The 15,358-nt window shown below is 46.3% G+C and overlaps 1 protein-coding gene across 1 annotated transcript; it reads right to left on the bottom strand.

Annotated features, from left to right (window-relative positions):
* Positions 1–3,919: 3,919 nt before the first annotated feature.
* Positions 3,920–12,661, bottom strand: pcdh20 (protocadherin 20). Its single transcript, XM_043691159.2, has 3 exons — positions 12,543–12,661; positions 5,531–8,567; positions 3,920–5,076 (listed from the first exon to the last, which is right to left on the bottom strand). The coding sequence occupies exons 1-2, from the start codon at positions 12,591–12,593 to the stop codon at positions 5,910–5,912; spliced, it is 2,709 nt and encodes a 902-aa protein (XP_043547094.2). The 5' UTR covers positions 12,594–12,661; the 3' UTR covers positions 3,920–5,076; positions 5,531–5,909.
* Positions 12,662–15,358: the final 2,697 nt, after the last annotated feature.

The raw sequence follows: 15,358 nt of genomic DNA, 5'->3' as shown, positions 1-15,358 counted from the left end.
TGGGCAATGAGGGATGGGCAATAAATGCTGGCCTAGCTAATAACACCTCCATCCCCTGGATGAACATAAAACAGAATTAGAGTGTTGCTGAAAAAGCACAGCAGGTCAAACAGCACCTGAGGAGCAGGAAAGTTGATGTTTCGGGCAAAAGCCCTTCATCAGGAACTTTTGCCCGAAACGTCAATTTTCCTGCTCCTCGGATGCTGCCTGACCTGCTGTGCTTTTCCAGCACCACTCTAATCTTGACCCTAATCTCCAGCATCTGCAGCACCCACTTTCACCTGAATATAAAAACACTCAGGGCTGTGTCCTAACACACCACAAAACAGGCTGTTTCGGTTTGAAAGTGAACTGTTCTCAAAATGATGAGTCAATTTTTTGTATGCAGAAGTTTTAATGGCACTTATTTTTGGTTGATCACAAAAGCAATTAAATTTCTTTGAAGGGTCACTGTCTCTCCCTCAAGTACTATCTGGAAGTCTTAATCCCTGAAATGGCACATTAACACCCCACCCCCATCCAGAGGAGGTAGAAAATAATTCAATGTGTCTTTGAAATATGATCTTTTCACTTTCCCCTTATCATTTAACCAACAGCAGGTAAAAAGTGTGTATATCCCAACTGCGTGAAACAACACAAAGTAAATGATGAAGTGGAAGGGTAGGCAGAGACACAAGGTGGAATTCCTGTGCCTGAATTATGGGATATCAAATCATGAATAACTATCATATTGTTCCCTTCTGTACTTCAATAGTTTCACTTACACAGAGTCAGCAGTTTCGTGCTTATAACACCAGCACTCATATGCAAACCTGGCAATCAGAAAGCTTTCCTTTCTGAATATTGCCCAACTGGTTTTTTTGGATTCTTCATTAACCCACTCAGCAAATCATTTTTCCAAGCACATTCACAGCAAATCGCCAACTGAATGGAGCTTTGAAATTCTGATTAAAGTCAATATACGTGAATTTTGCGTGGATTTGTTAATCATGTGATAGGGATGCGGAAATGTGTTTTACGTATCTTTCAATGTTTAAACACTAAACAAAAAAAAACAAGAAATGTAGATGCTGGAAATCAGAAATAAAAACAGGAATTGCTGGAAAAATTCAGCAAGTCTTGCAGCACCTGTGAAGAGAAATCAGAATTAATGTTTCAGGTCCAGTAACCCTTCTTCAGAACTCTGCTTTCTCTCCACAAATACTGCCAGATCTGCTGAGTTTTTCCAGCTATTTCTGTTATTGTTTCTTTAGATGTTTATGTTCAGAGATGTAAAGCACACAGCTGGCCAATACACACTGTCACAAAACCTGCCCAAAACTTCTAAATTCATATGAATAGTGTCTATTCGCGTGTTTCAGTAATAGTTGTGTGCAATCGGTTACTTTCCTTGCATTTATCTTTGTCAAAATGTGATTATAACTAAATGATGATGAATGCTTCTTTAAAAGTTGTATTTCAGTGAGGTGTCATAATTAATGACTGACAGCATATTTTTCCATCGTCTTCATTTTACTTCGTCTCTTGTTAACTACTTTAAGGCAAATCGATCAGTTCTTTATTTTAGTCACATCTCCATTTGGTCTGTTGTGAAAATGTCCCTGACCACCAATCACATCTGATGGGATCTACTTTTGTTCATTCAACCTGCTGGATTCCTACTAATCAACCACAAAGTGAATCAGCAAAATCCACTTAAACCTACATTATCTTCTAATTAGATTACTTACAGTGTGGAAACAAGTCCTTCAGCCCAACAAGTCCACACCGACCCTCTGAAGAGCAACCCACCAAGACCCATTCCCCTACATTTACCTCTTCACCTCACACTACGGGCAATTAGCATGGCCAATTCACCTGACCTGCACATCTTTGGACTGTGGGAGGAAACCCACACAGAGAATGTGCAAACTCTACACAGACAGTTGCCTGAGGCGGGAATTGAACCCAGGTCTCTGGCGCTGTGAGGCAGCAGTGCTAACCACTGAGCCACCGTGCCGATTATTTACAATAATCTACTTTCATGGTGGCCCAAATGTCAGAGGGGTCTGCTTTATCAAAGAAAGGTTATCTCTGCTGCCAATGCAGGAATATTATAGAATCCTACAACACAGGAGGCCATTCAGCCTCCATTATATCTGTACCTGTCCTTTGTACCAGGGACAGTATCTATTTAATACACTCTTTGCTCTTAGTTGGCAGCAGAGAGGCACAGGAGGAAATTGCTGGATTCAAACCATCTTCTGTTATTCTCTTCTCTCTCACACCATGAATGAGTAAGTGCTGGAGGAGCATTAAGAGGTCATGTGCAGTGGTAGGTTCCTGACCTATGACCGGGAAGGTTGAGCTTGCTGTTCCAGATATGTGTTAGAACATGTCTGAATAGGTTGATTAAAAACATCGATATATTCAATTTCCTTTTGAAACTTGCAATTGAATCTTGTTTTCATCACTCTCACAGGCAGTGCGTTTCAGATCATAAATTGCCACATAAAAATTCTCACCTTCCCCCATTTCTATCACCAATTGCCTTATTCTGTGTTCTTTGTATGTCAACCTTTCTACCAGAAAGTTATTCTTCTCAAGATTGTTCATAACGTTGAACACTTCTGTTAAATTGTCTCTTAACCTTTTTGTTTTAAAGAAAGGTCCTAGCTTCTCCTTACTCTACATAACGGCAAACGCTCACATGATAAGGCTGTTCTACACCCCTCCAATCTTGATAAAGGGCTGATAACAAGGGATGAAATATCATTAAGGATTATTGGATTGGCCTGCTGCTGTACGCTGCCTTCAATGATCACTATGGATACACCAACTCACTATCTGACTTTTACTTGTTTGTAAAGTTGGTCATTGCATGAAATTTCATTCCTTTTCATGAATATTGTTATGAAAATGCAAATTATTACTGTCTAGTTCCTTTAACAGGAATTCTAACATGCCAAATAGTTCATTTGAACTGGTCTGCAAAGATATTGACAGTTTACGGGACAGGAAGCTTACAGCATGACATTGTACATCAATCCTGAGAAACAATGGATAATGGGGTAAAAAATGGTTTCTTTTTAAATTGAAGTAAATTAAACAATTATCAAGCTAGAAATTGTGAAAGTCTCAAAAACTGCAGTTGCCAAAACACTATTGGTTTCATGCAAATTGAAAACATACAAAGCTTTCCACTGTGAATGTGATTTCTTTAGAGAACGGGATTGTCATTCATGATTTTGTAGAATTTTGAGTGATTTGTAATTAGAGACGAAAGTCTCTTTTGTGTATGAAAGGTTTGAAATAGTAATCCCAAATATTCAAACTTAGTATAGTTTTCATGACCATTACTGATATATTCTATAAAACATTATTTTTTATATTTGTATTGAGTATCATGAATATTAAAATGTTAGGAATGCTCTGAAGGAATGCAAAATGTTGCTAGAAATTAGATGGAGAATATCATTGTTACATTTATAAAATAGCAATTTGAGGGAGCATAGAACGTACAAAGTTTGCCATATATCTGGCTAAATAATAAGCCAGATTCTGTGATAAAACCATAAAAAATAGGAACAAGAGTAGACAGTCCAACCCCTGCAGTCTTCTCTGACATTCAATAGGATCATACAACATGGTCAGTTGTTGTAGTGCACAAGATGCACCTTACACACACTTGGATCGTTTACTTATACAGACAGAGTTCCACATCCCTTAAGGTTGGTTTTTCAAGAGACAAATGAAGCAGTAGTGGCTTCCACTTTTTGATAGTAATGCATTTCAATGTTAAAGTTGTAAAATATTTGAATTAGAATTCCTACAGTGTGGAAACAGGCCCTTCAGCCCAATAAGTCCACACTAATCCACCAAAGAGTAACCCATCCCCCTACCCTATATTTACTCTAAGTAACCTACGCTATGGACAACTTAGCACTGCCCATTCACTTGGCTTGCACATCCTTTTGGATCGTGGGAGAAAATCAGATCACTCTGAGAAAACCCACACAGCCACTAGGATAACATGCAAACTCCACACAGTTGCCTGAGGCTGGAATTGAACCCATGTCCCTGGCACTGGGAGACAACAGTGCTAACCACTGAGCTACCATGCTGCCTATTTTGAGACTACTCAAAGATTTTGTTAAAAGTCTGTCAATACACCCAAAACAAAAGTAATACCTGACCTTGTGGTAAACCCAGAGCAATGTGATGCCATGTGTCTTTATTGCATTTGAGAGAAACATTAGTATCTGACTATGGCCAAAACATTTTTGCATCAGTATGAACGTAGAAATACAGCTACAGCTGGATAATTAAAATCCTGATGGAAAGGAAGTTTCCCTATCTGAGTCATTAATTTTTCAAATTCGGGTTAAACTATTTTGGTTAAGCCATCACTGAGATTTACATTGCAAATAAGTGCTGTTCATCGTATAAGTGTAGCATCTAGTATACATCATGCATTAATACAAAACGTTGATTATAATTTCACATATTTAAAACTAGCAGTGCTGGAGAAAAGGTTTGCCTTCTCAACAACTGCTTGCTTCAAGTTTTTCATTGTTTTTAAATTACAAACATCTCTTTATATCATTTCTAAAACACAACATATACAAGCTCCAAAAGAAAACCTATTGAGTTGCTGGACATGTGAAAAAGAAAAAGAATACTGACTTTTTTTACACAGTTTAATTAAATCAGAGATATCATTTCAAAAATAAATAGCCATTTACAAAGAATTTTCATTTTGCTGCAGAACTTATATAAACAAGCTCAAAAATTAAGTAATTTACAGAAATATTATTTTTTCATAATCTTGTCAAATAATTGTATACTGTATAAATTGTAATCCCATATTCCAGATGGTTGAAAATCAAGCAAGATCAATTAATTGCTTATTTCAAGTTGCTTGAGATGTTTTTGTCCGGTGACAGTCTCTCAAGTTCAGTAATGTTCATACAGTGTCAGAAAGTGACGTGAAGAAGTGACATTCTTAGGGTCACATCTGGTGAAGTTACACATGCATTACCGCTGTGTTATTTGATCTATGTAGCTTCACTCAATAGTTTCTGATTTGAAGGCAACCTGAAATGACAGACAGCAGGTTAAATATTCCTCAAAAGTAAAACAATGAATTGATGTTTTATTTAAAAGATATCTTAAATAAATCACTTTGCAGCTCCTTTTCTTTGAGAAGCATAAATCACTCTTAGCTCCCACCAATGTTTAGTAAAGTGACACAAAAGGCTGTTGGTATTAAAACTAAATACAGAAGAACACATTGACAGAATACATTACAAGAATACCAATATTGAACTGGGTTGATCAACCAGCTGACCATTAACTATTCTATAATGCAAGTTTCTCATCAATTTTACTTTTCACTTATCAAATGTAAAGCTCTAATAGACAGAGTTACTCATTTGAACTCAATAGCAGCATACCTTTTAAAATAGTATTTTATGAGTTAATACAATCTGAAAGTCATCTCATTATTGAAATCAAATGCAATTCTCAAACATAGATGTTGCAGGTTTACCTTATTTGCTTGGGTCTCTTGGTCAGCCAAAGATGGAAGCAGTGATTGTCTTGGATTTTCTGTTTCATTTCTCGAGAGTTCAAGGTCCAGCCATGTTGCTTTTATGAAATGAAATCTTGGGATCAATCACAGACCCAGGTGTGCAAATTTATGCTTTTTAACAAAATATTCAGTTTTATAAAGAAAACGTTAGTCTTACTCCAAATTATATAATTTTGATCTGTAAACAATACTCTTTATTATTCAAAAGCTAATCAGTTTGGAACACTGCAACTTAGAAGTTCTTCATACCAAACACATTTGAAACACAGAATGTTGGTAACTTCAAAGTACTGTCTGGGTATTTGGTGTAAACAGTTGATCAGTTATATCATACCACTCATAGATCTAAATCATTAAATGACTTTTTCTCCAATGAAAATGAAGCCAATGTCTTCTTTAGTGGGATCTCAACCTCTGCCACACCATAAGCTTTTCTTCTGTGTTTCTTTCTTCGAAATGAAATGTAGCAGACCAATGCAAAAGCTAAGGCAAAGAGTCCAAAGCATAAAGCTGACAATGCTATCAAGACAGTCTCGCATGGAAACACATCTAGTTTTGTTTGAAAAGGGTCAGTTCTTGTCTCTGGTAGACTCTCCTCTATCCTGATGCCAGGATCTTTCCTCAGTAGATTTTCTATGTAGCTCTCGTTGCTCAATGTTTCATTGACGAAAAGGTTAACTATAACAGTGCTGTGAAGTGGCTCTGGATATCCATGATCACTGACTTTGACCAAGAGTCTATACAATCCATAATCGTTCTTCACCAAAGCTTCATGCAACGTGATGTTACCGGTGCCTGCATCAATGACAAAAGTCTCTGGACGGGGTCCTCTGTGACCAATGATGCTGTAAGCAATGACAGCATTCATTCCTGTGTCTTTATCAACAGCATACACTTCAGTAATGGAAGAGCCAGGAACCGTGGATGGGAGGACGAGAAGGAAAGAGAGGTTAGACTGAGGGAACAAGACTAATGGTGGGTTATCATTGACATCTATCAGAAGCACTGTCACTTTAGCAACAGCAGAAAGAGCAGGTTCTCCTCCATCTGTAGCTTGAATCCAAAGAATATAGGAGCTCTGCTGTTCCCTGTCCAAAGGCACACTTGCCATGAGGTTTCCCTTGCCTGTGTCTATCACAAAGTGCTCACTGCCATTAAGGATAGACAAGGCGACCCAGCCATTGGTCCCAGCATCAGGATCCATAACCCCAATCACTCCAATCTCACTAAAACTCGGGTAGTCTTCAGGGACAAAGAAGTTGAAGTCTTTGTTGATGAACCTGGGGCTGTTGTCATTGACATCCAGGACGGTGATGATCACGGTGGCGGTAGATTCCAGGGACGGTGTCCCACCATCGATAGCTCTGATGGTGAGTCTGTACCTGTCGTGTTCCTCTCGGTCTAAGCTGGTGGATACAGAGAGGGTCCCGCTGAGTGGGTCCACACTGAAGACCGGAGGTACCCCAGGGCTGAGCATGTAGGTGATGTTACCCATCTCTCCGCTGTCAGCGTCTGTGGCTTTCAGTCTGGCGAGGCGGCAGTTTGGGAGGTTGTTCTCCTCCACCAAGAGCTGTACTGAGGGGCTGCTGAACACGGGCGCGTTGTCGTTCTCGTCGATGAGTTGGATTTGGAGGTGGACCCTGCTGGCTAGCCCGTCTGCGTTCTCCGCCACCACTGTGACCTGGTAACGCCGCTGGAGCTCATAGTCCAGGGGCTGCCCGGTCTCCAGGAGGTACTCACCGGGGAGGTCCTGGTACCGGGACAGGCGGAAAGCCGCCGCCGCCTCCCCTCCGTGCAGGTAGCAGCGGACCGGCTCCCGGTCCCCGGTAACGGTGAAGAAGGCCAAGGGGGTCCGGGGGGGCTCACTCTCCTTCAGGTAAAGCACGCCGTCCGCCTGCAGGGCGATGTACCGGGGGCTGAGCACCGGGGGTCCGGTAACCCCCACCGGGATAACGTTCAGGCTGACGGTGAGGGCGACCGGGGCGCAGCCGGTGCCGGTAGCCAGCACGGTGAGCCGGTGTAAGCGGGCACTGCCCTCCCGGATGGGGGCGGCCAGGCGGATGGTACCGGAGACCGGATCCAGGCGGAACAGGCGGCTGGAGCTCCCGGGGACCCGCTCCCCGTACGAGTAGACGACCCGGGCGTTGTATCCGAGGTCGGGGTCCTGGGCATGCAGCCGGGTGACGGTGCTGCCCACCGAGATGTTGGAGAACACGCTGAGGCGGAGCTCGCTCTGCGGGAACTCGGGGCAGTGGTCGTTAACGTCGCTCACCGACACCGTTACCGTGGCCGTCCCCGACAGGCTCGGGCTGCCCCGGTCCTCGGCCACCAGCTCCATCACATACCGATCCCGGGACTCCCGGTCCAGCGGCGCCGCCAGGACCAGGAAAGGAGCCGGCTTCCCCGGCACCGCGCCGTCCTCCTGGGCCAGAGAGAAGGCGCCGGAGTAGGCGGCGGGGCCCGTCCCCTGCAGCCGGTAGCGGAGCATCCCGTTGAGGCCGGGCTCCGGGTCCTCGGCCGCCGGTTCCAGAGGGTAGCGGGAGCCCGGCTCCGCGTTCTCCGGTACCGAGAGGCCGAGGCTGGAGGCGGGGAACCGCGGCGCCTGGTCGTTAACATCCTCGACCCGGAGCCGGAGCTTGAGGAGGCGGAACAGGCGGGGGGGCAGCAGCAGGACATCGAGCAGCAGCCAGCACGGTTCCGCCAGGCTCCCGGTACCGGGATCCGGGCACAGCTCCTCCCGGTCCAGCACCGCCGCCGACGTCCGCAGTTCCCCGGTCTCCCGGTTCAGGTCCACGAAGCGGCCGGAGCCCGCCGCCGACGCCAGGTTATAGGTGACTCCCGGCTCGCTCCGGTTCAGCCTCAGGTCGGTGGCCAGGTTACCGATGTAGGTGCCCGCCGGTGACTCCTCCCGGACCCGGTAAATCAGCTCGGCGGCCCGGCCCGTGCCCGGTAAGACCAGCAACAGCAACAACAGCAGCAGCGGCAGCGGCGGCTCCTGCAGAAAGGAAACTCGGTCAGAGAGTTCACACAGAACCGGCGCTGGACACAGTCTGCAACCCCGACCCAGCTCACACTCACTCACACAGAGACACACTCACAGACACACTCACACAGAACCGGCGCTGGACACAGTCTGCAACCCCGACCCAGCTCACACTCACTCACACAGAGACACAGAGAGACACACACAGAGACACACAGAGACACACTCACACAGAGACACACACACACAGAGACACACTCACACAGAACCGGCGCTGGACACAGTCTGCAACCCCGACCCAGCTCACACTCACTCACACAGACACACACAGAGACAGACACACAGAGACACACACACAGAGACACACACAGAGACACACTCACACAGAACCGGCGCTGGACACAGTCTGCAACCCCGACCCAGCTCACACTCACTCACACAGAGACACAGAGACACACACAGAGACACACAGAGACACACTCACACAGAGACACACACACACAGAGACACACTCACACAGATACACACACACACAGAGACACACACAGAGACACACTCACACAGAGACACACAGACACACACACAGAACTGGCGCTGGACACAGTCTGCAACCCCGACCCAGCTCACACTCACTCACAGAGACACACACACAGACACACTCACACAGAGACACACACACAGAGACACACTCACACAGAGACACACACAGAGACACACACACAGAACCGGCGCTGGACACAGTCTGCAACCCCGACCCAGCTCACACTCACTCACACAGAGACACACTCACAGACACACACACACACACACTCACACAGAGACACACAGAGACACACTCACACAGAACCGGCGCTGGACACAGTCTGCAACCCCGACCCAGCTCACACTCACTCACACAGACACACAGAGACACACACAGAGAGACACACAGAGACACACTCACACAGAGACACACACAGAGACACACTCACACAGAACCGGCGCTGGACACAGTCTGCAACCCCGACCCAGCTCACACTCACTCACACTCACTCACACAGAGACACACTCACAGACACACTCACACAGAACCGGCGCTGGACACAGTCTGCAACCCCGACCCAGCTCACACTCACTCACACAGACACACACACAGAGACACACACACAGACACACTCACAGACACACACACACACACTCACACAGAGACACACTCACACAGAGACACACACACACACAGACACACTCACAGACACACTCACAGACACACTCACAGACACACTCACAGACACACACACACACACACTCACACAGAGACACACACACTCAGAGACACACAGAGACACACACACAGAGACACACACACAGAGACACACACTCACACTCACACAGAACCGGCGCTGGACACAGTCTGCAACCCCGACCCAGCTCACACTCACTCACACAGAGACACACACACACAGAGACACACTCACACAGAGACACACTCACACAGAGACACACACACACAGATACACTCACACAGAACCGGCGCTGGACACAGTCTGCAACCCCGACCCAGCTCACACTCACTCACACAGACACACTCACAGAGACACACACACAGACACACTCACACAGAGACACACTCACACAGAGACACACTCACACAGAGACACTCACACAGAACCGGCGCTGGACACAGTCTGCAACCCCGACCCAGCTCACACTCACTCACACAGAGACACACTCACACAGAGACACACACACACAGAGACACTCACACAGAACCGGCGCTGGACACAGTCTGCAACCCCAACCCAGCTCACACTCACTCACACAGAGACACACACAGAGACACACTCACACAGAGACACACTCACACAGAGACACACTCACACAGAGACACTCACACACACACACTCACACAGAACCGGCGCTGGACACAGTCTGCAACCCCGACCCAGCTCACACTCACTCACACAGAGACACTCACACAGAGACACACTCACACAGAGACACACTCACAGAGACACACACACAGAGACACACACACACAGAGACACACTCACACAGAACCGGCACTGGACACAGTCTGCAACCCCGACCCAGCTCACACTCACTCACACAGACACACACACACAGAGACACACACACACAGAGACACACTCACACAGAGACACTCACACAGAACCGGCGCTGGACACAGTCTGCAACCCCAACCCAGCTCACACTCACTCACACAGAGACACACAGACACACACACACACTCACACAGACACACTCACACAGAACCGGCGCTGGACATACTCTGCAACCCCAACCCAGCTCACACTCACTCACACAGAGACACACACAGAACCGGCGCTGGACACAGTCTGCAACCCCAACCCAGCTCACACTCACTCACACAGAGACACACACACAGATACACTCCCAGACACACACTCACAGACACACTCACACAGAAACGGCGCTGGACACACTCAGCAACCCTACTCCAGCTCACACTCACTCACACAGAGACACACACACACACAGATACACTCACAGACACACTCACACAGAACCGGCGCTGGACACACTCTGCAACCCCAACCCAGCTCACACTCACTCACACAGAGACACACACACACAGATACACTCACAGACACACACACACAGACACACTCACACAGAACCGGCGCTGGACACACTCTGCAACCCTACCTCAGCTCACACTCACACAGAGACACACACACACACACTCACAGACACACAGACACAGACCCGGCGCTGGACACACTCTGCAACCCTACCCCAGCTCACACTCACACAGAGATACACACTCACAGACACACACTCACAGACACACACACACAGAACCGGCGCTGGACACACTCTGCAACCCTACCCCAGCTCACACTCACTCACACACCCAGACAGACACACCCAGACAGACACACACAGACACACACACTGACATACACAGACACGCACACACACAGACACACACACAGAGACAGACACACACACAGACACACACACAGACAGACACACACACAGACACTCATTCACAGACACACACTCACCCAGACAGACACACACACTGACACACACAGACATGCACTCACAAACACACGGAGACAGACACACACAGATCAGACACACAGACACTCAGACACGGACACACACACACTCACCCACACTCACAGACACACACTCATTCACACACACACACCCAGACACTCACACAGAAACACAGACACACTCACGCACACACGCACTCACACACACTGACACGCACACACACAGACACACACTCACACACTGACACGCACTCACTCACACACTCAGATACATACACAGACTCTCAGACAGAAACACACACATAGAAACACGCATACAGAAACACACTCACAGACACACAAAAAACACACACTCTCACAGACAGAAACACACACACATAGAAACACACTCACAGACACACATAAAAACACAGAAACACACTCACATAGAAACACACACTCATAGACACATACAGAAACACACACTCACATAGAAACACACACAGAAACACACTCAGACACACAAACACACTCACAGAAACACACTCAGACACATACAAACACACACACTCATAGAAACACACACATAGAAACACACACAGAAACACACACTCAGAAACACACTCACAAACAGAAACACACACATACAAACACACACTCACTCACTCACAGACACACAAACCCCTACACACACACTCAGACACTCACTCAGACATTCACAGACAAACACACTCAGACAGACAGACACTCACTCACTCAGACACACACTCAGTCGCACTCACTCACGCACTCACACATACACACAGAAACGCACACTCACACATTCACAGAAACTTTCACAGAATTCCCCAACAAAGGCATCAGACTGCAAACCTGCCCCAGCTTGGAACACACACACACTGAAAATTTTATTGAATTCCCCAGTAAACGCAGCAGCGCTGACTCTCCCGTAACTGCAGGAGGCTCAGGGGGTTACTCTCACCTGGATGTGCAGGAAACAGCCTGTTCCCGTCCTCCTGCTGCTCAGCTCCATGCTCTAACCGGCCTCACGGTCTCTGCTGCTCTCCCTCTGCCTCTGCCCGTCCGTCTCATGCCCACTACCGCTTCGTGACAGGCGACCTGGGACTTTCACTCTCCGCCACGCCCCCCCTTACAGATTCTGAGTGACAGGGCTCACTAGGAACTAATACCCTCCCTTACAGACTCACACACAATGACAGAGGTCACTGGGAACTAATGCCTGCACGTTAAACATCTCTGTGAGGGACAGAGACTACATCGTGGTCCAAAATTCCCAGAGTATTTCTCAGCAACAGGATCACACCCGAAATAATATCTGGAAGTGCCAGAGTAACTCAACAAGTCTGGCAGCATCTGTGGAGAGAGAGAGAGAGACAGACAGAGTTAGCTTCTTCAGAACTGAGTGTAGGTAGAGAAGGTGGTATGTATTTTGGGGGTGGTGGTGGGAATGGTGAGTGGGAAGGTAAAGGAGCCCAGAGACAGAGAGAGAGAGAGAGTAAAAGAAAAAAACAGCAATTGGGCAAAGGATGGGAAAATGTTGAGCCAGGGAGAAAGAAAAGCTGATCATGGGGACCATTAGTGGGTGAAATCAGATCGTTGACAACAACAGAGAACACACAAACCCTCACTGCACAGAAAAGTGCCCATCAGGATGATAGGTAAAAGTTTTACTCCCTTTGTCCAGTGATTTGAGTCCTTGGTCTCTATGGATCCTCCATTTTTGATCTCCAGACAAATCAGGACATGATTTGGGTGATGGTTATGGGACACAGCTGTGCAATATACTACACTGATAGCACCTTGCTCCGAGACCCAGTGCTTACCCACAGTGGGGAGGGAGACTTATTCCCGCATACAGTTTCTGATTCACCCTCCTTCCAGTTGATCATATACATTCTGCTGCTCCAAACTATAACCCATACAATCCAATATATACTCACCAGATGGTGAAAGGAATAGGACATAAATGAAAATGTCATGTTGCAGCTTTATAGGACATTGGTCAGGCCACTTTCGGAATGCTGCATTCAATTGGGTCTCCCTGCTATAGGAAAGATGTTGTTAAATTTGAAAGGGTTCAGGAAAGATTTACAAGAGTGTTGCCAGGGTTGGAGGGTTTCAGCTACAGGGAGAGGCTGAATGAGCTGGGGCTGTTTTCCCTGGAGCGTTGGAGGCTGAGGGGTGACCTTATAGAGGTTTATAAAATCATTAGGGGCATGGATAGGGTAAATAGACAAAGTCTTTTCCCTGGGGTGGGGGAGTCCAGAACTAGAGGGTGTAGGTTTAAGGTGAGAGGGAAAAGATATAAAAGAAACCTAAGAGGCAACTTTTTCACGCAGAGGGTGGTGCGTGTATGGAATGAGCTGTCAGAGGAAGTGGTGGTACAGTTACAACATTTAAAAGGCATCTGGATGCATATATGAATAGGAAGGGTTTAGAGGGATATGGGCCAGATGCTGGCAAATGGGACTACATTAGGTTAGGATATCTGGTCAGCATGGACGAGTTGGACAGAAAGGTCCATTTCCATTTGTATAACTCTATGACTCCATAACAAAAAAGCTCATAAACACCCAGTTAAATACATATATTCGAAGAATGATATCTGATTTTCCCTGCATTAGCTTAAGAAATAGCTTCAGGAGTAGGCCATTCAGCTCTTCAAGCCTGCCCCACCACCTGGTCTTGATTGATCTGCCCCAGGTCTCCACACCTCTGTGTTATACCCTCAATTTACCAATATTTCAAAAATCTGTCTGCTTCCTCTTCAAATACTTTCAGCGATCTAGCCTCCCCAACTGTCGGCTATAAAGAAGTCTGGACATTCACCAGCCTCTGAGAGAGAAAAACAACATCATTTGCATCTCAGCTTTAAGTGAGTGTCTTGTTATTTAGCAATGATGTTCCCTAGTTTGAGATTCCTCCATTAGTGGAAACATCATCTCAACATCGACGCTGTCACGCCCCTTTGTAATCTTGCAGGTTTCATTAAGACTGCTTGTGCAAAAGGCCACTTTCCAAATTATATTCAGGGGAGCTGGTGCCATGATAGTGATGTCACTGAGTTATTAAACCAGAGCCTCTAGGCTAACGTCTGGAGACATGGGTTTGAAACGCACTGTGGTTAAAATGTGAATTCAATCAAATCTGGAATTAAAAGCCAACACAGTGTAACTGTTGTCATTAAAAACCTTCGCGGAGAAAGTGAGGACTGCAGATGCTGGAGATCTGAGCTGAAAATGTGTTGCTGGAAAAGCGCAGCAGGTCAGGCAGCATCCAAGGAGCAGGAGAATCGACGTCTCGGGCATGAGCCCTCCTTCAGAAGATTAGATTAGATTCCTGAAGAAGAGCTCATGCCCAAAACGTCGATTCTCCTGCTTCTTGGATGCTGCCTGACCTGCTGCGCTTTTCCAGCAACACATTTTCAGCTCATTAAAAACCTATCTGGTTTCCTTTAGGGAAGAAAATCTGCTATCCTTACTTAGCCTGGCATATATAGACTCCAGACCTGCAGCAAAATGTTTGACTCTTATCTGCCCCTTGGGCAATGAATGCTGGTATAGCCAATGACATCCACATCCTCTGAATGTTTTTTGAAAACGTAGATTAAGGAGATAAAAATCTCATTAAAGTGAGATTTATTGTACAGAGAAAATTCTGAAATCCTGTACTGGTGACAAAGTATTGAGTAGGAGCACAGTTGGAGCTTCATGGCTCTGATATCTTTACACTTGCTCCAATAGTGCTTCCCATGTGCAGTGTTTCCGCGGTGGCATG

Source organism: Chiloscyllium plagiosum, unplaced genomic scaffold, assembly GCF_037043375.1.
Source record: "Chiloscyllium plagiosum isolate Xiang-an unplaced genomic scaffold, Cpla_swu_hap1 HiC_scaffold_6, whole genome shotgun sequence".
NCBI lineage: Eukaryota > Metazoa > Chordata > Chondrichthyes > Orectolobiformes > Hemiscylliidae > Chiloscyllium > Chiloscyllium plagiosum.
The sequence above is the reverse complement of the archived record's forward strand: the minus strand, read 5'-3'. Positions and strand labels throughout refer to the sequence as shown.